The 25,180-nt window shown below is 36.7% G+C and overlaps 1 protein-coding gene across 1 annotated transcript in view; it reads left to right on the forward strand.

Moving 5' to 3' along the window:
* SPAG1 (sperm associated antigen 1) overlaps window positions 1-21,495 on the forward strand; it is a 42,686-nt gene extending 21,191 nt beyond the window's left edge. The window contains exons 11-19 of the mRNA XM_086742503.1: window positions 1,456-1,881; window positions 2,272-2,371; window positions 5,395-5,547; window positions 9,979-10,154; window positions 13,229-13,370; window positions 14,286-14,412; window positions 17,608-17,772; window positions 19,733-20,110; window positions 20,267-21,495. Of these exons, the coding sequence (XP_086598629.1) occupies window positions 1,456-1,881; window positions 2,272-2,371; window positions 5,395-5,547; window positions 9,979-10,154; window positions 13,229-13,370; window positions 14,286-14,412; window positions 17,608-17,772; window positions 19,733-20,110; window positions 20,267-20,398 (1,799 nt within the window). The 3' untranslated portion in view covers window positions 20,399-21,495. The remainder of the gene's footprint in view (window positions 1-1,455; window positions 1,882-2,271; window positions 2,372-5,394; window positions 5,548-9,978; window positions 10,155-13,228; window positions 13,371-14,285; window positions 14,413-17,607; window positions 17,773-19,732; window positions 20,111-20,266) is intronic.
* Window positions 21,496-25,180: the final 3,685 nt, after the last annotated feature.

Consider the following 25,180-nt stretch of genomic DNA (forward strand, 5'->3'; position numbering starts at 1 on the left):
TGCCTTTTCTTTGTGTCTAGCAGGTGGCATGCTTTATAAGAGTGTTTTGCTGTAGAATTTTTTTTCTAGAATCTTGTATCACTTGTTTGTCTGTGACATTTAAAATGGTTTTAATTGTTTTTTTTCTTTTTTTTTTTTTCTTCCCTAGAAGGTATACAGAGTATTCTCTGGTTTGGTGGATGTAAAATGAAAGTATTTTAGCATGTATCCTAAGGAAATTATTATTATAGTACTACTGTCTTAATTCATCTGCCCAGCTAGTCTTCTACCCTCATCCTCGCTACCGAATAGACTTTAAACCTTTTTGGCATATTTGGCCAAAATTTGATTGATGGATAGATGGAAGTCTCAAATATAAATAATTTAAGTTTTGTAGAAATGTCCATGAGGGTAGAATAGATGTATCCTATAATTGTTCCCACTGTGGAGTATGAATTTATTATTAAACATGATATTTCAAAACAGACACCACAGCTAGGAAGGATGCAGCTGTCTGGTAGACACTAGAGAATCTGTTGTTTTAAAAATCTTTATGCTTTCCATCCTGTTCAGTTTGGTTTCAGTAACACTTTGTGCATTAAAAAAAAAATAATAATTTCATCCATGTTTAATCAACTGTGGAAGTTTAGTTTGAGTCAATTAGAAGTATCACTTCAGTATATGAAGGTATGAAAAAATTCTGTTGGACAGATGAGCACATCAGGTTAAGGGAAGGTGAAAACCCAGCATCTTAATGGTACCAGAACACGGAATTGCCTTTGTGTGACTTTGTATCAAGAGCTAGTCTCTCCGCAGAAATCTTTATTTGAATACTGTGGTGGTAATCTGTTAGGAATTCAGGTGAATAAGGAATGTATATATGTTAATACCTGATACTTTTATGGTATTATTTTCCTAATTAGATTAAATAATACAGAAAATGTAATGATCAGAAGTCTATGAAAAAAAGCTTTTTGACATTATGTTTAAATGAAAGCTTTTTGAGAATGACTTATAAGCTTTTATCCCTCCTATGTTAGATTTGAGGGGCATTTTGAAGTGTGCAACATTACTGGTTTGTTAGCTGTGAGTTCTAATTTTAACATGCAAGCATCTTCATTTGGTCATGGGAAATCAAAGTATCAGTGTTCTAGTAGCCAGTATTTAAAGAGTTAAATTCAAGGCGAACTCTGTACCATTCTGACACTGCAGAACAGGACTTTACAACGTGCCCAGTAAGGAGAAATCAGATTTCATAGTAACGCGTTCTTAGTAATAATTGCAAGTTACTTGTAAGTAGGATTTTTTGTGTGTGTGTGTTCTTGGAAGTGTTTTCTGAGGCAAATAAATCTTCGTAACGTTAGGATGCCTGAAGGATTTGGTACCGAGTTCCCAGCGTGTACACCCCTCTCCTGCCAGGACGATAGTTTCTCCTGATGATGCAAGCTCTAACTCCGCTCGTTAACTTCCCTGTAGAACCTGGCGTGCCAGTACGGGGCGAGGCGGCCGCGGGGGAGGCTGCCATGGGGAACGCGCTGAGAAGGTTTCATAGCAAAGGAGGCGGCGGTAAGACGGCAGACAGAGAGAGACAGAAGCAGAAGGAAACCACTGAGACCGGATTAAAAAAAGGCACGTCAGAGAAGAAAACACAAAAGCATTTGTCAGACCACGAAGGTGAAGTTAATGGCTATTTACCCAGGGATCAAAAGAGTGAAAGCCCTGAAACTGAGGTCTCCAGGTCGCACCGAGCAGGGTCTCCGTTGGCTGGTGGCGGCAGTTCTACCTCGCTTCCTCCTCCTGCAGCAAAACTAAAAAGTGAAGGAAACGAGTTATTTAAGAGTGGACAGTTTGGAGAAGCTGTGCTCAAATACTCAGAAGCAATTGAATATGTCATCGGTCTAGGTGAGTGCAGTACTTGATACTTAAATCTGGGATTGTTGTTTAGGTTATCTGAAGGAACTACAAATGAACTAACCTAGCCTATCCCTGGATTTTTGGCAGGAGTTACTGTGCAGTAAATTTTTTGCCATGTCAGTAGAGGATAATTGATGTGATACAAAATGTAGGAAGATGAGTAAAATAATCTTTTCACTTCCTTGGGGCAGAGCTGTTTGCTTTTATTTTTGTGTTTGAGTGATTATGTGTTCTAGGTGACATGATAAAGGAAAGCTGCTTACGGCTCTGCAGTGTCAGCAGGCTGCATCACTGCAGTGCAACTTACAGTATGCAAGTCTTCGGTTCTTGAATGTCATTTTAGTAATGGTGTTTGATTTTAATTGTAACTTCTTTTAGGAGAACAAAGTCCAGATGATTTAAGTATCTTGTACTCAAACAGAGCAGCGTGTTACCTCAAAGAAGGCAACTGCAGTGACTGTGTTCTGGATTGTAACAGGTAAATTGCAACCTGGATGTAAAGCAACAACATTCCTGATGATGATTAAACATTTTAACTGAAATATTGTTACTGCGGGTTGACTTAGAGCAGTCTTCCACAAAGTCTGATTCCCTGTCTAAATGACAGGTATTTTTGTCAGCTGTGTAAACAATCACATGGAACCCAGGGAAGGAGTAACTTTTAACTTATTGTCTTGCGGTGTGAGGGCAGTTGTTAGGCTTCTTGTGTACACAGAAATGCATGGCTGGATTAAAATTCTTAATATAAAAGCAGACTTACTTCAATGGTGCTTTGTAGTAACTTATATGTAAAAGCTTTGTTAAGCCAGATGCTTATGACAGTGTTGGAAATTACTTTCAAGCATACATATGGTGTATATGTGTGTGTTCTCTGTGTTTGGTTCTTTGTTTTGTTTTGTGTGGTTTTTAAATATATACTTGACATAGTTATAAACAGTAATTACAGCTGTTCAGGAATTGAGCTAAAATCCTTTCTGCCTATTGTGACTTTTGAGGAGGAGTTCAAGAGGATCAGACAACTTCAATAACTTTGAGCACTGCCTTCCACTTAACTATTACTGTATTTCTAGATGTCTTTTTTTATATTTTCATAGATGGAGTTAGTGAGACTGAGACTTAAGGTGCAAAAAAGGGTCCCAAGACAGTTAGAAATCATATTAATTAATCAGTTGGGTTTTTTACAGCACAGCCAAACTGTTAGAAAAAAAAAGCTAAAAATAAAATATGCGTGTAACTTTATTAACTAAATATTTCACTTACTGTATATATTCCACTGTATACTGTATATATTTTCTGAAAATGTCATCTGAAAAAAATTGACTTGTTAATATTTTGTTAAAATAAATGCAGGACCATAGAGAACTGGCTCATAAAACAAGTTGGCATACTTAAAGCCGTCACATTTTTCTATGTGGGAGGTTTGAAGTATGTAAAACTTCAACTGAAATCAGTAATACAAAGGTTTAGGGTTTTATAGTCGTACTAGTGGAAAGCTTATTTTCTTACTACTTAATGATAGTGGCCTTAGTGTCGTGCATATTTTCTAGATACACAAGGATCCATGATGCTTACTAAACATAACAGAGGTAGAAATAATTTAGAGACTGGGAAGCAGAACTGTAAAACTGCAAACGCACATGAATTAGGCAATGTCAAATAAATCTTCTCTAGGCAACACAACATAAAGGATGATCTATGAATAGGTTACTTGATTTCAAAGTAAAAAATTGTGTAGTGCTTATATTGGTGATATAAAATAAGTATTGAACATATATCTTGTATTCAGTTTCAGCTATTTAGGGCTTAGAAGTATATCAGACCCTCTCTGTTGGATCTCTCGGTCTCAAGACTCTAATTTGCAGTGCCTTGCATTCTCGTTACAGAGAGTGAAATAGGGCTCCTGTGCGCTAATGTAATTTCATTTAGTACTGTGGTGTGGTTTGGTCCCTGGCTATATTGTCTTTGCATTCTACCTTGGAAGTGTGGTTTTCCAATCCTGCTGATGCTATTCTTCAAGCTGTCTAATCTTCCCCTGAATTTATTTATAGTTGGTTTTTTCTTCATTCTTGATGTTAGGAACCTGAAATTGCAATCATTATTCTTGTAGGTTACAGAACGTCAAGCATTTTTGCAGAGATTTTGTAAGGACTATGGTGTTGTGCGCTGTTGTATTTTTCGAATGCATTCAGAGAAAATACAACAAACATAAAGAGAAATGGAATGTTAGAAATATTTGAAATGGAAATTGGAAGTATTTATTCTAGACATCATTGTTTCTCTAGCTTTAGGAGGAGTAATGGTGCAAAGCCAATTTACAGCAAAGGTGGCCAGCAGCCTCCTGAGGGGTATAAACAGGAGCACAGCCAGTGGATTGAGGGAAGTGATTATCCCCTTGTACTCAGCACTTGTTAGACAACATATATGATAGCTCTGTTGGGTTTTGGCTTCCCCAGTACAGGAAAAACGGTGATTACCTGAAGTGAGTTCAGTGAAGTGTCACTGAGGTGATTGTGAGCTCTGGAGCACTTGCCTGCAGAGGGGAGGTCAAGGGAGCTGGGTTTGTTCAGTTTAGAGAAGAGTATCTTCCAGGGGACCTGAGAGCAGCCTGCCAGTACTTGTGAGGAGATTATCCAGAGGATGGATCCTGACTCTTTCTGGCAGTGCATTGTGGGAGGATGAGGCCACAGGCAAAAATCGAACCACACAAGGCCCAACTGGATGAAGCCCTCAGCAGCCTTGTGTGATCTCAGAGCTGAACCTACCTATAGCAGAAGGTTGGACTAGGGACCTCTCAGCCTGAATTATTTTATGATTCCATGAAATTTGCTAGACTCAATTTCAGTATTTCAAAGTTTATCTCTTTTTCTCTAGCAAGAATCATTGATTTATAAAAGGTAGTATTTAATAAACAAAGCCTTTGTGGACTGCTTCTTCATATCGCTGGAAAATTATACGGTGTATGGGAGTTCTGATTGCCCAGTGTCAGGGGTTGAGCTCAGTGTTGACCAGGAACACAATCATAAGGGTCGACAGACAAAAGACAGACAAAAACCTAAAAGCCGAAAGAGACAGGTTTATATTAATGTCTTACTAAATGTATTTTTACGTGCATACTTTCATGTAAGGAAGAAAAAATCCTGCAGGCAAAAGCACCATGTACTTGAAATCTCCGTAGATCTAGGCATGACTTAAGAAAAAAAAGCTTTTGCTCTTAAACAGCTGCCATTACATTAATCTTTTCTTGGTGAGTAAAGTAGTTTTCCAGATGAAAGGGATTTGAGTAGAGTAAGTTGTAGTGAAAGCACCAACAATTTCATAACTGCATGTCTTTTAGGTTGTTAATATAAACCACTTAGTTCCATTTTTGTTGCTTATGTTACTGTAAGGCCGATATGAAATCACACAGTTGTTACATACAGTTGTATATATCACAAAATAGTTCTATTAATATTACTTCAGTTATTCTGTTTCGATCTTATATTTTTCTTTTGTGTCCTCCAGAGCTCTGGGGCTTCAGCCATTTTCCCTTAAGCCTCTTCTACGACGAGCAATGGCAAATGAGTCTATGGAGCGGTATCGACAGGCATACGTTGATTATAAAACAGTCCTACAAATAGACAGCAGCATCCAAGCAGCAAATGATAGTGCTAATAGGTAATTCCACTTACAAATTTATTACTCATATCAGTCCAAATAGAAAAACAGAATTCAGTTTTGTTTGTTTTACATGCTCCCTCTGTTCTCTATCCCTCAGAGGCAGGGTCATCACAACTGCTGTGTTGTAACTAGAGGACTGGCCTTTTCATTTAGTTGTTTTCACATAGCTTCAGAGTTTTCATCTGCCAGCAGTAGGTCACTTTCTGTTTTAAAAATGTAGTATTTTAAAGGCTTTTTTTTTTACTGATACTTCAACTTGTTTTCTTGCCCAACTTGTATTTGATACCCTGTAAAGTAGTACTTTAAGGTCCATATCTTTTCTCTCACATTTCTGTTTCCTCTTCAAATTAGCACTCTTCCTGTGGCAGCTTTATGTTTATAAAAAGGGAGATTTATGTTAAGTGTGAATCCTTCAGTATGCTACAGTTCTGTAAACACTGAAGTAGCTCGATACAGTGATTGGCTACAAAGTTTAGAGGTGTAAATCATATTATTTAATATATTTTTAACTTAGGTGTTAATATTTCCCACATTTGTTCTTGCTGCCAAGAGAGACATCTCAATTTATATAATTCTATTTTAATAGTGTAAAATTAGTGTATACACACTATTATAAATGTGTTCTCATTAACATATAGTAAGTACTTAAGTGTGTGAATGATAGAATTTTCCATTCCCTTTCTTTCCCCCCCTTCTTTTTTTCCTAATGGGCAAAAAAAGTATTTATGAAAGAAGAGCAGCCATTAATCACTGAGCAGAAACACACATGCATGCGACTTTTAACAACGGAATCTAGTTCCTTTTTTCTTTTTAAGGCAAGGCCATGAGCACTTACATTATTACTTCATTAAGAAGTCCATAATATCTTTAAATTCTGCTTATTTGACCAGAGGTATCTGAAGGAGATCATGACACTTTATCATCTCCTCTTAGAACTCTTTATTTTTAATAACACAACAAATTGTTACTGATCTCCTCTATCCACTACACTGATAACAAAGCACTTGGATTGGTGAGATAACTGCTCGTCCTGGTATCTGTGTGATTGTTACACCTTTTTAAAAATCTTGTTGGCTTATTTTATCTGCAGATACTCTCTTCATATTTCTCCTTGATTTGTAACTTGCTTAGTAGTAGGTTTATTTCCTTTTTTTTCCCTTAACACTCTTCCTTTTCTCCTCTCTAGGCCTTCCTTATGTTTTTAGCTTCACTGCTTATTACTCTTTCCTCCCTGGCAACCCATCACCTTATTTCAGCTGCTTCTTCCTTCTCTTCTGCTGGTAATTAATTTTTGCTTGCAAATTCTTAGTTTTTAAAGTGTAGACCTCCTGCGTAATTGAACTGTCACTACTATTTATTTTTTAATATTTGATCACTTATGAATTAAATTGAAATTGTTTAGCAAAGTATTAGTTTTCATGTCTGAAGTAACAGACCTTTTTAAAAATTAATTTTAACAAAATGTGAGAGTTACTTTTAAAGGACAACCTCAAAATGTATTTTTTTTTTTTTTTAATATTAGGAATATCAGATCTTAGCAACCTGCTTTTATTGGAGATTTTATTTATTTTTAAGTTCCTGGGGGAAATTGAATGGTGATGCAGTAGGAAGCTGGCAGTGAAAACTCATTATCCTACTTGTATCTGAGGGTGGATTTGATAAATCATGTTAAGGCTGATCTAACTAAGCAGACTTTCCAAAAGTGTTAGAATCTAACAGATGTTCAGTATGATATTTCTGATAAGTCTCAGGTAAAAGAAGTAGAATTGTTAATGTAAAGCCTTACCTGATAATATCAAGCCTTTACCAGATCATTTTGCAAACAAAAGGAAATAATTAAGAATGTAAGTACATATTTTTATGAAAAGTCAACTGAAAACAAGTATAAACAGTTATTTGAGTGCTTATAGTGTTGATCAGGTTAAATTATCTTTCACAGGCTATCCTGAGGTGATTTTTAGATAAATTGAAAGGACTGTTTCTTTAAATGGTGTGTGCCAAGTCACAGGAAAATGCATTCAAGCACACTTTAATTAGTGGCATTTTCCTAGCTTTGTGAACATCCATGAATTTCCTTCTTTGTATATTTTAATTTCCTGTTGAGTGCTTTGTTATTTGCTTTTCGCTGTTAGAAATACAGAAGCTCTAATGTGGGGCAATATCTTTATGCATTTCCATTTACTAAATTGAAGTTTCATTCCAGTTGTCTCAATTCCTTTAATATCAGTTAGCAAATTGCATTAGGTAACTTGAGAGCTTTTATTACAAAGTGCCATATGAATATTGTACTGTACAAATACATTTGTGATAAATTCCAAAACTGCAAGATTGTTGGGTTAGGTTAGGGTGTTGCTGCTGGGGAATGAGTGTATTTGTCCCATGTTTTTCGTGATACTTGTGCTTTTTAAACTAAGTATGGCATACAGGTACACTTTTTTGCAAAGACTGTTCTTCGATTATTATATTACAAGAAGCTGATAGATCATCAAAGACTGCAGGATTCTTTCTGTTGATTTTGATGAATTAGATCAGGGTTTTTGTCCAGCTTTTTAAGCCCATTATGATAAATTGAAAAAAAATAAAACAGGAAGTCAATGGAACGTTGGTTTACTGGAGAATTACTCTGTTATTTCTGTGGGAGGTACCTAAACGTAATGAATTGACTTTTTAATATGAAGTGTACAGTTTTGTTCTCTAATAAAATAACCTGAGTAAATCTTAGGGCTGTTTAATTTATGATGGTGTTCCACATTTTTCTTAACAATTGAATTCAGACTATCATTAAAACCCCTGAAGTTTTAGTAAAATTAGAGCAAAATGGAACTTGGACAAGCTACTGTGTTATGTGTCCTATGAAATACTGTTCAGTGATCAGACAGGTAGAGGAGAGCCTCTGGAAGGGCATATGCAGCTAACACACAGAAAAATATTAATCTTGTTCACTTAGAAAACAAATAAAGTAACAAGATAATATTACAAAATGTGATACTCTGTGTATGAAGAAACTCATTTTCAGTTCAGAGATCTAAGAAATAGAATGTTTCATGCAGCATTATGTAATACATAAAATCACATATTTTATAGCTCTACAAACAGCCTTTTTAATCTGTAATGTTCTTTAAAATATTTTGGTAATTTCTGTTTCACAATAAAGAAGATGAGAACAGATACTGCTTCTTATACTGAGTTTTCTGTCAGATCCTAATGGGAAAATAATTTGGTCCTGAGTGCTCCGATTCTGTTGCCATAGTGTTATACTGAGGCTTTTGTTTGCTTGTTTTATACCTGTTATTCAAATATTTAAAAAGAACAAAACTAAGCAAGGAAACTCAGTTGGGTAATTTATGCTCATTCTATCTCATTCTTCATGTCAGATTCAAGGTTCTTAATTTTTTTAATGTGTATTCATGTAGTATGTTTTTTTTACACCAGCGTTAGATGGAAATGCACCTAATATACAAGTTTCAGGTTTATTTGCTGTAGCATCGGTATGACTTGCTTTACTACTCAATTCAGAATTTTCCTTTGTTAAAGTAGACGTTAAACTTACCACCACTTGAACTTGACTCTTAAGCTCATTTTGAGGCTAGAAGACATTTGTCTCACTATTATTCTCATAATTGATTAATATTTGTTTGTTTCTTAAAAAGAAACACTACAAAAATTTTATTGGAACCGTAAAGTTTTGAATGGCTTTACTCATTAGGTTTACTTAGGTCTTTCTCCGAAATGTATCACAGCAAGCAAGGGGAAACTGCCACTGGAGTGGATTTTGGATTGAACCTCTCATGTATGGAAATAGATGATGTATATGTGTGTGTGTGAGTAGTGTATTGGTTTAAGAAAGATTAAACATTTTTTATTTATTTGGATTTTTAAGTGGGGATAAAGAATGATTGATTCACAAATTTCTGACTATTCTATAAAGTGCAGCTTAATACCTACTTTGTGACTTGCATTGATTATTTAGAGAAATGTTATGTAAGAGGTTTCATTTGACATTCGCAAATTTAGGTACACACTTTGAGAATATTCTAATCACACTTGCTACAAGTAACACCTATGAACAGCTGACAAAAGTAAAAAAAATGAATACATCAATTTTTTTTTCCTATTTCTTTATTGCATGTGCTAGGCAGCATTTAGAGCTTAGTTGCAAAATCAGTCATTTGCTTAAATATTTACAGATCATGCTGAAGTTAACTTCTTGTCTTCTAAATGCTAGCATAAATACTCTATAAATTGGAAAAAGTAAATCTTAAATGAGTGCAATACTGTTGACTGCAACAATCTTTTTTTTCAAATTAGTCTTACAGATAATAGGTCGGTTGTTTTTTGAAAAATTGGAACACTGCATTATTTAAGTGTAAGTTTTTAAAGTGTGAGTTAATATATGAAAAATCATGTTGGTGGGGCTTTCTCTTTCAGAATAACGAAGACTTTAATAGATCAGGATGGTCCCAGTTGGAGGGAGAAACTGCCACCAATTCCAGTTGTCCCACTTGCTGCTCAGCTACACAGACGAGATGGAGGAAACTTTACTTCAGAGAATAAAGCAAGAAGTACTACAGATATCACCAGAGAAGAACATTTGCAGATGAGTCGTATGTATAGCTAATGCAAATATATATGCAAAAAAAAGAAAATAATTTTAATTGAAAAATGGAATATGTTTTAATGATGTCAAAGAAACTGCTTTAGAAAATATTCATCAGAAACCTTTGTGAAAAGCCAAGTTAGATGATGGTCATTTACATAATTGGGTTTAATGTGCTTTATGGAGCTACAGTTATGATACATTTTTTTAAGCCAAGTGATGTAGTTTGCAGCATGTAAGTTCTGAAGTTATATGAAATTAACTATGCCAGAAATACTCAGCAGTATATCAAGTCCTACCAGAAATATCAGTGGTTTCCCTGACATTATACTATGATTATAACACAATTTTCCCCCAAAAAAACACCACCTAAACAAACACACACCCAACCTCAGTAACTAATCAGCTGCATAATCTGTAGTTATCATTTAATTGTTCTTGAAAGCATCATGCAGCTCTTCAGAATAGAGAGGATGGACTTCTAGGTGGCTAGTAGTTAGTCAAATGAGCTAAGAAGAACATTCTGATTTTTTTGTTGTTGTTGTTGTTTTTGAAATGGTGGAGTCTAACTTCGACAGTGGTGATTTGGAAGTCACCTTTCAAAGATGTTAGTTCTGGACTTGTTTACACATAAGCACTGTGCTTAACTCCTTTAGGACACTTTCTTCGTCCTGAGTTTTTTTTCCCGCTTCATTGCAGTTTCTGGTTTTTTTCTCCTCCAGTAAATCAGGTGAAGGAACCTTTCTGATTCAGTTTTTATTGAAACATCCTTTTTGCAAAGGCATTAACTGTATCATTTTTTACTCTACTGTTAATTGGTTCCCCTTTTAGTTTATTTCAGTATGAAGAAAAGTAGTGCTGAAGACAGTCTCACTTTGATTAACACAGAGGGGGCTGCAATGCGTAGCTGGGTTGCTGGCCAGTTGCGTAGCTGTGATAGGGTTATTTGACCGTAGTGCATTACCGCAGTAGTGCGTGTCCTCACGTAATCTGCGCTCTTGGTCACTTGTCACCCAGCAGTAAGGGGACAGACCAGGGGAGTACGGATCACAGGCATTACAGATTTAATGACTTTAAAGGTGATCTTTCAGATAGCATTAAGTTTATTTGTACCTGATGTAAAACAACAGACAATTTACAAACATGTATGTTTATGAGAATTGGACATTTTTCTTGAGGATAAGGCATGGTTTTAGAAATTTGTAATAGTGTGGTTTAGATGCGATTTTAATAACAGTGCATACTAAACTGCAGTAGTGCTACAGAAAATTGTTTTTCATTTAAGAAACATGAGGCATGTTGATGTATAATTTAAGCTCAATGAAACTGGTAAAGATTTGATTCTATTTTTTAAACTGTCCAATGACTTAAGTATTTTCATTACTGTTGTTGTCAGTGCATGTCACTACTGATTCATCACTCTTAAGGACTGGGCAGCAATTTGAATTTTTAAAATTAAATACAAAACTTATTTTGCACAGTTGTTGCTATTAAATATAAATACTTAGCTTGAAAAATGCTTTTTGTTGTACTGGTTGTAGTCCAGACTTTTTCTGTTATTAAGGAATACAACTGGTTGGGTTTTTACTTCATTATATAACCTATTTAATCTAAACCTTTTAAGTAGTAAATTTTGATCTATATAAGATTGTGTAACTTTGTTAAGAGAATTTGAAGATCATTGTGGTGAAAAGTAAACGGATCAGCGGCTCCTGATCATGTTTAGCCTGTTATGAAACTTAACGAAACTGGCCATCACTGTGGTCACGAAGTGTGCTCTGCGGCATTTTGATACAAAGCACATCACAATCTATTTCTAATAGAGAGGGATTTGGTTAGGCTTATTTTTTGTAGAAATACTAAATGAAGACTCTGTAAGCATTTTCTTCACTGAAAGCTGACTCTAAGGTTGCGGTTGCCTTCTCGGGCCTGTACTAAATCAGTGGGACCTGACAGCAATAGCTGGTGCTGGAAATGCGGCAGCAATAATGTTCAGACAGTAGTTAAACCTTACTGTTGGCTGACAGTTTTTTGCAACAACTGTCTGTTGGTTTTTGTGTCTTACAAGTTGAGTTATAATTTAGTTGTATTTCTTGTGTAAGTCTGTTCTGTTTTCACGTTGCTACTTAATTTTTTTCCCCAAGTCCACATATAGTTTTCTGACGTAGGAGACTACCATGTTTTTATAAAAGAACTCACTGAATTTAATTATTGGTTAAAGTTATCTGGTTATATACAGTGTTTAAAACCTGAAACTTGGCAAGGGGCTCATGTTCTTTAGCAGGGTACAAAAAGTAGATTTTTCAATTCTGATTTGCTTAGAGCTGTGTTCCTAATTATTGTTTGCTCGTAACAGAGAGGTGGAACTACAGGCAGGACTGATTTTACACTGCAAACAGCTAAAAATTGTAGTCTAACTGAGAAGCAACAAATGATGTGGAGTTTAGAACGAAAGACAACTATGGAAGAACACAGTATTAATTTAAAAAGTATAGTTAGGTGTTTTCAGGTTCCTCAGTGTCTTTTATAGATGGTACTATTTATTCCAATACTATTGGAATATTATTGATACATCACTAACCCCTACTGACGTGATGATTTGTTTGTCATTGTCAGTTTAGCATAGTAACTGTGATAGACAGTTGCTTGCAGAAAGAATATTAGATGAAATTCTGTCTGCCTTGGTGTGATGGTGGATATCTAGAAGGCCTTTAATCCAGCTGATTAAATCTCCACCATTGTAAATAAAACTGATAGCTCAGCAGAGATACATAGTCTCTCTCTACCATACAGAAGGAGCAGGTGGAAGGAGGTGGAATTGTAGAGCTGTCTGTTGCATTCACATTATTTTCAGCAAAATAGTTACCTTGGTGCATGGGGAGGTATATGTGGTGCCAAATGTAGATATGGTAGTTTGTGCCTTTCTTAGAGCAGCAGGGAGATCTGGGACAGAAATGCCAATGTGCAGATCGATAAAGATGTTCCAGGTGCCAGGCATTTATTCTTAGTCTGGGTAGATTGTTCAGCTGCCCTTAATGAACTGACCTTCTTATGTAACGCTGCGATCCTTTTGTAATGTAGGTGAGAAGGCTGAGGAGAAGTTCAAGACATTAAAAAATGAAGGGAATGATTTTGTAAAAAAGGGAAAATACGAAGAAGCTGTAAATAAGTATAGTGAATGCATGAAGTTAAATACGGAGGAATGTACGATCTACACTAACAGGTAAAGATGCAAAATCTAACCCCGCTCTGTGGGATAACAGTAGTTATTTTCTCACTGCAAAATAGAGGTTTTGCGTCCCTTCAGGCATTGCTGTAAAAAAAGGATTTGTTTTTTTTCCCCCACTTAACGAGTTTTTCTAATAACAAAATTGATTTTTTGTTAAACTGCATTATTTTTTTTCCAAGGAGAGCAAGTATTAATGTCACTGCTATATATCTTAAAATCTTTATATAAATAGAGTAAGCAATACTAGAAGTTATGCTTGGAATAGCATTTTGCAGGAATTTTTGAGACTACTAGTGTGATTTTAATTAAAACTAATGCACAGTAGCAGTATCTCAAATATTAAGAGAGAAAATAGATGTTCAGAGAAAATAGATGTTTTGAGAAAACAGAGATAGGAACATGGTCATACAACAGCATTATTTTAAAGATTGACCTAATTCTGCAGCATAATTCTTTGTGTTGTAATCTTACCAGCTTTCACAAACTAAGAAGGATTTGATTAGGCCAGTACTTGAATAGGAGGCTTCCAAGTAGTAATTAGGTACAGAAAACAGTATTGCTTACTTAATCTAGAGCACTTTTTTTACCCAGAATATCTGTATAAAATCCATACTATAACCACCACTGTACGATCGTATTATACTAACATAGGCTCTGATTTTAAAATACTTACATAGCAGCTTGACTTCAAGCACTAGTCGTACTTGACTTTTATTGCAGGAAGTGGCCCTCTCTAAATCCATCCAGTGATGTTATTAATACTTCCAGGTTTTGATATACTTTAAAAAATACACATTGAGACTGAATTGTGTGACATATTGTAATGAACATTTGTGAGTCAGATACTGTTGGCACTACAGCACTGTAGAACTTACTTATATTGCAGTGTATTCTGTTTTTCTGTGTTAGAGCTCTCTGTTACTTGAAACTGTATAAATATGAAGAGGCTAAGCAGGATTGTGATCATGTTCTTCAGATAGAAGATTCTAATATTAAAGCTTTTTATAGAAGAGCACTAGCGTACAAAGGATTACAGGTGAGGAAAAAGAACATGGCAGGTATTCGTAAGCACTTCTAAACTTGCTTATCCTCTTCAAAGGCAATCAGGTAGCTGCAGTCGATGGGTGAATACAAAGTATGGAGTGCTGCTGATTTATTACTTTGTAGAGTATTAGGCATGCATAAACTATTATATAAATATTTTTGAAAAATAAAAACCTGCGTATTGACTTGTAATAATTTGAGAAAATACAAGAATATTGGAATAAATGAGGTTTCACTGGAGATCGGTTAAGCAAGTTTCAAATCTGTTCTAATATTCTTCTGGGTATCCATGAAGAATTACTGTATCTTTGCTGATGACAAATGGATTCTTTCCAAGTCTGTCTTTAGCTGTCCAAACTAAAATCTCAAGCTGTGTCTTTTGGCATCTGCTCATATTTGAATGCTTTTCATATTAAACTAGGAGTTTAATTATCTTCATTCACTGTGTCTTCCTTCTTCAAACACAAACCTTTGTCCGTGATCTACTTTCTTACTCTGGACAGTGTGGGGACTCAACCTTTTCCTTGCCATCTACACAGTCGTGTTATTGTCTGTACTGTGCTTATCTTACCATTTTTTGAGTATCCTTTTATGCGATCTTCATAAATGCAGACTTACATTGCTCATATCCATCCTGAATGTGACTGCAAATCTCATGTTCCATCACTTGAACTGTGTCATTCCTTTTGTCCATCCATCTGATGGGTTCCACTTCTTCAGTGATGTTAATTAGCCTCTATACTTCATAAATGTTCTTTCATAGCAACCCTTACCGTACCTGTCAGCTCTTACCTGGTATTGAATTGTCAGCTTTTCACTTCTGTTGGCTCATAATGACAGCTGTCATCATCTACTTCATTAAATTTTACAAGTGTCTTTAAACAAGTCTTAAGTGTTTTTCTGCCATGTTGCTCTTTATAACTGGAGGTGATCACTCGAGGCATCCACCAAGTTCCAGCAGTGTCCACCGAATGAATGTTTACCTCAGACCTCCATTATGTTTGATGCTTTAACAAAAAATTGCCTGATTGTCTCTCAGCTTACAAATGAGGAGGACAACCTGTTTGTGCTTCGCAGTGTACTAGCCTATTCTCATCCCAGGTTATAATTCCAAACGCAAGTTGTAGGAACCGTGGTATCTTTTGTTTGTGATAAATTTGTTCCTCTGTTACAATAGCTATGAAACTCTGAAAGTTGGCTTTGATTAATTTTCAAAGAAGGTGAAAAGTCTTAATATGGTAGAAAATCTTTTCTGTAACTGTACCAAGCTATCTGGTATTAATCATCTGTAACATTATGTTGTTGAAGTTGATAAAAAATTAGTATAAATATAAGCAAAGGCATATAGTGATACTACCAGTCAAAAAAAAAAAAGGAATTACACACTAGGGGAGAATTTCAAGAATGGGAGAAATAACTTCTACTTTTTGGAATATCCTAGGGAAAAAAAAATGCTATTTTTGTATTATTGAAGACAACCTGAAACACACCATTCATGGATTCCTTCAGTCTGAGCTGGGGACTCCTAAAATGTTTTGTTGTGGTTGGGTTTAATGCCTTCATTATTGCTAATTCCAGGGATTTTAGTGATTCATAAAACCAGAGAAAGCAACAAAAGTGATTTCAGGTTGACAAATGACTCTGTAATGAAAAATTCTAAGAGGTAAAAGCATGTAGTTTGGCAAAGACCTAAGCTGTTATTTGCATATAAATATCCAGATATTTAACCTCAAAAAGCTGCAGTGGAATTTAATGTAGTAAATGAGGAAGGGGAGTTTTATAGGTGTACTGAGATGTAGTTAAGGGAAGGTCAGGAAAAAAATATACTTGTGTGATGAATTAGGCCTATAACATAAGACACGGGACCCTGGACTGCATCTCCTACAGCAGATAGTCCAGTCTCTTGCTTTGCCTGCAGGTATCTTGTATCATTTTTCTTGAGAAGTCTGGCAGGCTGCAGTTTTAAGTCCAGGAATGTTGGTTGTTTGACCCTTGTGATGGTTTTCAGAAGTCTGTTCCGGAAACTAATTTCTCTGTAGTTGTGAATCTTCACATCTGTAATTCAAATGGTTTAGCTTAATTAGTAGCTGTTTCCTGATGAAGGCAATCTGCCCCCTTTCTGCATTAATTTGCTAAGGCTAAATAATTCTAGTTCTCTTACTCTTCTTTCATGATACAGCAGGCTTCAGTTCACTTACAGACTTGCTGCAGTGTCTGCACCTTGAATACTGGTCATCAGTGCTGAACAAAATATTCCGTGTAGGAGAGTACGAGTGACTTGTACAGTAGTGCTTTTATTACAGTTGAGATGCTGAGGAAATACCTCAGCTGGTACATGAGGATTTTTTTCTTGATAAGATGAGTAACCTTATGATACTGCTTGGGAAAAGAAGTATTAAGTCCATCACACAAATAAGTTATCTTGATCTTTTACTGTCTGCATAGTCTTTTACTGCTACATTTCATCCTTATTTTTGATACTCCAATCCTCAAAGTGTCTTGATTTTTCTATGTGATATTCCAGTCTTCCTCAGAATTGATGCTATTAACTTCATCTCTCCAGATAATTTAGTCTAAAAAAATTGTAATTCCTAATGTCAAAATGTGAAGTAAAAATATTAAGCAAATGACAGGACTGATTATTGAGGAACTGTGTCCTAATGCCATTGTATCACTGTGTTGGTCCTTCTAATCATGTTTATCCCAGAATTCATAACATAATCACAATCTTCTCAAGTATTACCAAAAATTTCCCTTCTCAAACTGTTGGATTGAAGCCCAGGAAGATTAGGTATATTTTTAATCTGAGCTTAATTTAACTCTCTTTTATTGGTAAAGCAAGTACACAAACTGTTGGTGGACTCACAGTATATTAATCTTGAAGTGTTACACTGTAAGCAATCACACTTAAAAGCAGTAATCTTCAATAGAATGTTTCTCAGAATAAATGGTTTCATATTGCAGTTCTAATACAGAAGTATTCAGTCACAAAACACTAACTCATACTCATCCTCAGTTTCCTTTTTCCCGCTAATGAAATGATACTCTTTGTATTTAGATTATTTTTCTCTACTTAACATCAAGATCCTAGCGTTTTTATTTTTCTTTATTGTAAAGGACGTATGGTAGTTCAAATTTATTTTTCTAGTGATGTGCTTATGGAAATTATTTTCCTTTCTATTTACAGAATTATCAAGCCAGCATTGGTGATTTCAGCAGAGTACTTCTAATAGATCCAAATGTTCTTGAAGCAAAAAAGGAATTAGAGGAGGTAACCCAGCTGCTTAACCTTGACGGCAGTGCTGTAGCTGGCAGTCAAGAAAAGCAAAGGAAGAAAATAACCATACGAGAGGTATTACCTGTTCATTTTTAAAAGCAGGCAGTACAGAAGCCACACATTTAAAGAGACTAGTATTAAAGCTTTTGTTTTGCACATCTTAGCTCTACATTTTTGGGGCATGGGGTTTTATTTTTCATGTTATTTTAAGGGCGTATTGAAGGATTTTTGTATATGATGTGTTCAGTTTCCATTATATTCTATAGTAGAGTTTGAACTGCTTTGAAGTGTATTCAGAACCACAGCAGAAGTGGAAAAAAAGTACATTTAGATGGCACTAAACTTGAGGGTATGCTCCTTGTAAACAAAAACTGCTTAGACTTTGAAATACCTGTTTTACGGAATATGGCTGTCAAATAGCAGTGTTGGTTTTGAAGTCTGTGCTCCTCGGGAAGCCTCTGGGGCTGTGCTGGCAAAGGCTGTTCTTGTGCTAGTGGTAAAGGCACTGGTCTGGGCAATGCCTTAAAGAGCAAGCATATGGCTAGTATCTGTAGGATCTTATAAAAGAAATACATGATGTAATGCTATGTACTGGCTCAAAATGTTAGCCTTGCAGAGTTCTGAGTAGAATTTGGCAAAGAAAGGGTTTTCTCAGTCATCTGTATTTTTGGATTGTAGCTTTGCTGGTCCTGTAAGAATGGGATTTTTTCCCTTTTCATTTTAAAATACATAGTTACCAGTCTGTACAGTGATACTGGAAATTGATAATGTAATTTCAAAATGGTGATACAATGGAAACTGCAGTTATTAATATAGAAACAACTTGTTTTATTGAAACACTTCACATTGTCACGAGTTCATGAGATTTTATGTAACTAGTGTAAGCCGGGTGTAGTGTTAGTTAAGCTCTGAGCTATGACAAAGGAAGCTGGAGAGTGTTTAGAGGAGGTTTGGGAAGTGACTGCATTGTTCAGAGACTAGCTAACTGCATTACTGGCAGTGGTAATTTTTCCAGGGGTGGGGCAGGAAGCATTTATGTTTGCTATCGTAATTACAGCTGCCCCCTTAGAGAGCCTTCCCTGTCTTATCTGTTGCAGTACAAGGTAGTCCTATGAAAACAGACTGCAAAGAAAACCAAGTAAAATTTGATTAGAAACTGGGATTTATCATTATTATTCTTTTTTAATCAAGCTGTAATTATATATAAGAAAGTCAAGATTTCTCTCTTGATACTAAGGATTGTTAAAAAAAAAATAGAAACAAACATCTGTAAGTCCAACGCAGTATTTTCCAAAAATGACTAATCTAGCTCACAGTACAACACTGTACTATGCAGTACAGTATCTTCAGACTTTCTGAAAACCTTGGCATCTGTTGAAGAAACTGCATTCAATGAGAGTTTAGTCAGCTTAAACTAATTCTGCAACTCTTGATAGCTTGAAATGGATTTTAGCAAATAAAAATTTCAAATTTTAGCAAATTTAGCAACCCATGGTTGATTTCCTAGTGACTGATTCATGAAACTTGATACAGGCTGCAAACTCTGGAGAAGTTAAGTGAGAATTCAGACAGTTAGACCATGCTGAGCTTTCTCCCTTGCTCAGCGAGACTGCGAACAGCAACCTGATGCAGCTGCCATGTACCCTGCTACTCTGAAGGCCCAGCAGTGAAATGAGGCATGGGTATCTGGTGACTGAACTTCAGTTCCGCTTGTCTTCTGCACCTTCGCATTTAATATGTGTGTGCAGCCCTCCTTAGCTTTCTCCCAGTGGTCTTCAATTGTCTTTCTACAGCAGAGTGCCAAGCAGTGAAAGGAAATGCAAAATACACACTTTTCACTACAAACCTTTAAAGATAAATTAGAGAGGTGCTGTTCTGGGGGGAAGTAGACATAAAGGAACATAGATGCCTTTGTGTTACGAAGAGTAAAGTGCTAACTTTAATTTAGTGGCGCTATTGATGGATATATGCATATGGTTTGTGAACCTTCAGGTCATCCATATTAAAATGATCTGTTGCCATTTTCTTTGTGCAGGTGACTGAATCTGATGAAGAGGAGGAGAGAGAGTTTGCTACATCAGAAGATGTTGTGTCTGATCATGTTACTTCTAAGGAAGCGGTTCAAAAGAGTGTGCCACTGAAGACCTCTGAAAAACTGCATATTTCTGAACCATCTAATGCTTATGACTTTGGTCAGATTTTAAATGCAGTGAATACCAATAAGGATAAAGCTGCATGTGCAGATCTCTTAACAATTACTGATCCAAAAAAATTGCCAGTGCTGCTAAGTAACAAACTAGAAGGAGAAATTTTTTTTATTTTTATCCAGTCATTGGAATACTACGTAGTTGGAAAAGATCCTGGCCTCGTATATCAGCACCTTTTCTACTTGAGCAAAGCGGAAAGATTTAAGGTAAGAACCTGGATTGAATGTGTACTTAAGTTAAACAGAAACCTGAAGGAAATTTTCCTATCTTAAAAGGAAATGATACACTGATTTTGTATCTCTGTCAAATACTATGATTTCCAGTCAACCTGTGCTAATTATAAAATAATCTGTTTTTTTCAGGTGGTGCTGGCCCTTCTTAGCAAAAATGAAAAAGAACAGGTTCAGCAACTGTTTGACTTACTTTCAGAAAAACAGAATCATGAGTACTCTTTGGAAGATCTGGAAAGGCTTAAAAAGGTTTATGAACTTTAAGAAGTTAAAATTTATTGGCCTCATGCATATAGTTCACATTTATAAAATGGATGTATGAACTCTGCAGACTTGCGTGGGTTGAAATGGGTATTTACCCAAAATATTGGAATTCTGTTTTGTTTTGACAGCATATGCACATTTGAAACTTGCTGCTCTTTTTTTTTCTTGTAGTTGTATACATTTTTAATCTCTAGAATTTAATGCATGTCTTTGTGTTCAGTAAGAGTTCATGTTATTTGGCATACTGATTTTATTTAGATTGTGTTAATTATATATATTAAAATATATTTTACATTATATATATAATTTTAAATATCTTGATGGTACGGTGGGTAACATACACTTTTAGTCATCCCTTGTTATATCATTTTGTGAGTTGTATGTTCATGGGATAAAGAAGTATCTTCGAGATAAACGGGTCAGTTAGCAATAGCTTTGCAAAAATGAGTTTACAAAAAGTATTAACATTTTTCAGATTAACTACTACAGACCATCTGTTTCTTCACTCCCTAGTCTATACAAAACAGATTTAAGTATTTTTGGTGCAGTACAGCTTAGCAGCAAAGGTGAATGAATAATGTATTAGCTTGTCATGGAACACTTTTAAAATAATTAATTATTAAATAAATGCATATGTTTTTAAAGTTATTAACAAGCAAGTAATTTTTAGTGCACAGAGAATTATTTTTATTCTGTGTGTGGGGAAGGACTGCTGGTTTGCATGGCTTTTGAAGTGAGTGGTAAGCAAGAAGAAGTGGCTGCACTTAGCAATAAAAATATTTAACTCTGAGTTTTGTAATCAGATTATTTAAAACACCAGCTATTTCTGCTTACAGACATTCATAAAGCTAAAAGTAAAACCATTTTGTCGACCGGTATGGTGGTTTTTTTTTAATTTCAGGCAGTACTTATGTTTTAATATTTGATTCTGACAAAGCTCCTTTTTTTTCAAGATGAAATGTAAGATGAAGCTTACATTTTTCAAATACCCCAATGCCTTCTTTGCACAAGTGGTGTATATCAAACTCAGTAGCACTGCAGAAATATCATTAAGAATGTTGTTCTAGTGAAAATTTTTCTCAGGTGTCTGTTAATTAAAAAAAATAAAGTTTTTTTCTTAAAAAGTATAATTATGGATTCTCTTTTCTGGTTCTACAGTCTTTAGGCTTATAGATCTGACATATGCATTATGAGTTTTGTCTTGAAGTAGAGTGCCAAGAATGAGGTTTTTAATTCCTAAAGCCCTGTCAGTACAACTGATGTTTTTTCTTTTTAAATGTCCTCTTTTTACATGATTGTCATGTGTTCAAGAGAGATCTGTAGCTCATCTAACCTATGCATAGCCAGTTGTACTTCACCAACAAAGTGCCAGTTTCATTCTTCAGTCACGGTGGCAAGGTATTCACATTCACCAATTTGTGTGTTGGTGACTTCCATCTTTTTATTTTTTCCACTGTAGTTTAGTATTTTCAGAGAATGTTCATTGTGTGTGTGCAGCTTACTGACATGGTTTAGAAAATTTCATTGATTTTCATTTAGTACAGTTCAGAGTGGTTTTAATAACAATAAGAAGTTGGAGGATTGTATTAATAATACATGGATTAGGAAAAAGTTACTGTGCTAAAAGAAAGCATAAAAACCACCTATGTAATTTCAGAACAGTCCCACTTGCTTGAAAACTCTAGTTGAGTAAGGGCCAATGTCAAAAGCCACCGCATCACAAAAGCTCTTGATAAAGTTAAATCTTTCTCTGTGCCACCAAAACCGCCAAGTGTTAAAAACTCTTCAGAGATCTCCTGAGAAGCAGTCTTGACTCCTACAGTTTGTATCTCATTGGTATAGTTTGTTTTCATACTGAAGACAAAAATCAGAATCTTTGCAGCAGTAAATCATAATAAAAATATAATTTAGTAAATTTAGGAGACAGACATTATAAAAAAAGACAAAAAGGCTTCAGAAGATGAGATTTTTTTTTTTTTTTTTTAATGGAGTGTTCTTGACAAATCCTTTATCCATGGGGAAATAGACAAATGGGTTTTCCTAGATAGGTATAGTGTCACAGTTAATTTTAGGACAGTTGTAATCAATCCCTAGCGATTAAACTAGAAACCTAAAAGTGGTGCAGTAGTCCAGGAAGATACCTTTTCTGATAGTATCTTCCACCTTGAATGTCAGCTGAAACAGAGCTGTTCTGGTTTTGTTTAGTGAGGAGGGGCTATGGTGGCAGCTTCTGTAGGAAACTGCTAGAAGTTGCTCCCCTTTGTTCAGTGGACTCAGCTGGGCCTAGGGTGGACCCGCTGCTGGCCAAGGCCGAGCCGATTGGTAGCAGAATGTTCTGTGATAACACCTCTGTGATAATGGATTTAAGAAGAGGAAAACTGAAAAAAAAAAAAGGGGGGAGAAGATGTGAAGCAGCTGAGTGGGAGCAGAGAGGGGGAGGCGGGAGCCTTGGGGCCCTTGCAGCCCTTGCAGGCCTCACGCTCTGGCCTCCCGCCGGGCGGCCGACTAGGCCAGACTTGGCCTGGCTGCAAGGAGTAGCGGAGAGGAGATGAGAGGTGAATGAGATGTAACAAAATCCTGAGAGGCGTCTGCCAGCCTGTTGTGAAGAACTTTTCTTGTGTGAGGAACGGCTGCAGACGCCAAGGTCAGTTCAGAAGGAGGGGGAGGAGTAATGCGGCTCCTCGTCAAGATTCCCCTGCAGCCTGTGGTGATGACCATGGTGGAGCGGGCTGTCCCCCTGCAGCCTCTGGAGGACCCCACGCTGGGGCAGGCAGATGCCTGAAGGTGGCTGTGGCCCATGGAGGGCCCACTGGAGCAGCTGTTGTGGAGGGACTGCACCCCATGGAAGAGGTGACCCACGCCAGAGCAGTTTCACGAAGGACTGTGGCCCGTGGGAGGGACCCCATGAAGGAGCAGGGGAGGAATGTGAGGAGTTCTTCCCCCGACGATGAAGCAGCAGTGTAAAACAACGCGTGATGAACTGACTGCAACCCCCATTCTTCCCCCCTGTGCCGCTCAGGGGGGGAAGGTGGTAGAGATAATGTTAAGCTTGGGAACAGGGAAGGATTGGGGGAGGTTATCTTGTTCCCTGTCTCATTCTCCTGATAGTTTTAGTAATAAATGAATAGTTTTCCCCAAGTGGAGTCTGTTTACCGTAATGTACCGTAACGTAAAGTTACGGTAACTTCAAAGATTTTCCCCGTCCTTATCTCAAACCTCGAGCTGTTTTTCTTATATCATCTCCCCTTCTCTCAGAGGGTGGGGGGAGTGAGAGAGAGAGACTGTGTAGTCTGGTCCCGATCGGGGCTGAGCTACAACAAGAGCTTGACTCAGTTTGAAGTAAAAATGACAGAGATGCACAGATCAGGAAGCTAAAATTACCCCTTGTGAAGAAGTTCTAAATGGAGAACTGCAGCCATATTTGCAAGCGAACCTGTTACCCGGCTGGCAGGAGGGAGCCACCACCACCTGCAATCAGGGATTTGTGCCCATGTGTGTCAGATGCAGTGAGTATGCCTGTGTTTAGTTGGCAGCAATAAGAGGGCAGGTTTGTCTAAAAAGCTTAAACTCAGCCCTAATGAAATAATTTGGCAACAAATGGGTTTTCACTTTCCCTGTGCCTGAGTGGTTCCTTTAGTTTAAGGCAGACCATAGGGTCTGGCTGGTTGAGTATTTAGATGCACCACCCACCCCCACAACTCTCTTCAAACACTCTTTAGCAGCGAGTCCCTCTAGTAGAGCTTGACACTGATCTCAAACAATATTCCAGTATATTCCCAGCCCTTGTTCTTCAACTTTTTTTTAAAGCTCATTCCAGTCCATGATTCCAAAGGGAGAAGACACTTCTTGAAGTCTTGCATTCCTGAAACCGCTGCTAGGCCAGGCACATGCTCCCAGCAGTTCTCCTGGCTGCTCGCTGGGAGACGGACACATTTCCTCCAGCACCTTATTGTGCACCTCATTCTGAAGCAGAAGCCACTGAACAGTAATTGATGCAGTAATTGATTGCTGTGCACTACAGGTAGCAGGCCCCGAAAGTTACAGGCACTAAATCTTTACAACATCTATTCTTTTAATATCGGGTCAGCTGTATTCTCTGCAGATCTCTTCTGTCTGACGCTCCTCGCACCTGTCTCAACTAGGAACTTTTAGCCTCAGCCAAAGAAATATTTTTAAGTTCAAGGGAATAAAGAAGAAACCTAAACATTTATTGTTTTAAGAGCTGAAAGAGGAAGTCAAACAGTCAAATGCATATTTCTTAAAAAAAAAAAAGAAAAAAGAAAAAAAAAGTTAGCAACTCTCAAATGTGAGAAAAATGGCCCAGGAAGCTTAGCAAAAAATGAAAGAAAAGTTTGACACGCAAGCAGCTCAGTGTTACTCTCTTGGGCTTGTCCCTCAGCATTAACATCCACCTTTAAAAAAAAACCACAACCAACACACAAAAAAAAACCCCAAACCAAAACCAAAACAAAACCCCACCCCATGCAACCACAAACAAAACCAAGCCAACAACAATACAAAAGCCTGCTTCAGAAGGACAATGCTGGTTATTCAGGTGATGGGAACCGGCAAGGGCAGTGTCATCCCAAAGCTGCAATTAGCTGGCCAGCCCCAACACAGCCAGTGGCAGAGTAAAAAAAAAATCCCCTGTAGAGAGGAGCTAACCAGGCGTGCAGTGACCAGTTTGCTCAGGGCTACAACCCCCTCTTTTTATCACATGTGGAAAGACAGTGAGTTTTTTTTCTGTAACCACGGAAAGGTGGGACTGGGTGGCTAGGGACT

The sequence above is a fragment of the Chlamydotis macqueenii genome, chromosome 2, assembly GCF_036417535.1.
Source record: "Chlamydotis macqueenii isolate bChlMac1 chromosome 2, bChlMac1.mat, whole genome shotgun sequence".
NCBI classification, from domain to species: Eukaryota; Metazoa; Chordata; class Aves; order Otidiformes; family Otididae; genus Chlamydotis; species Chlamydotis macqueenii.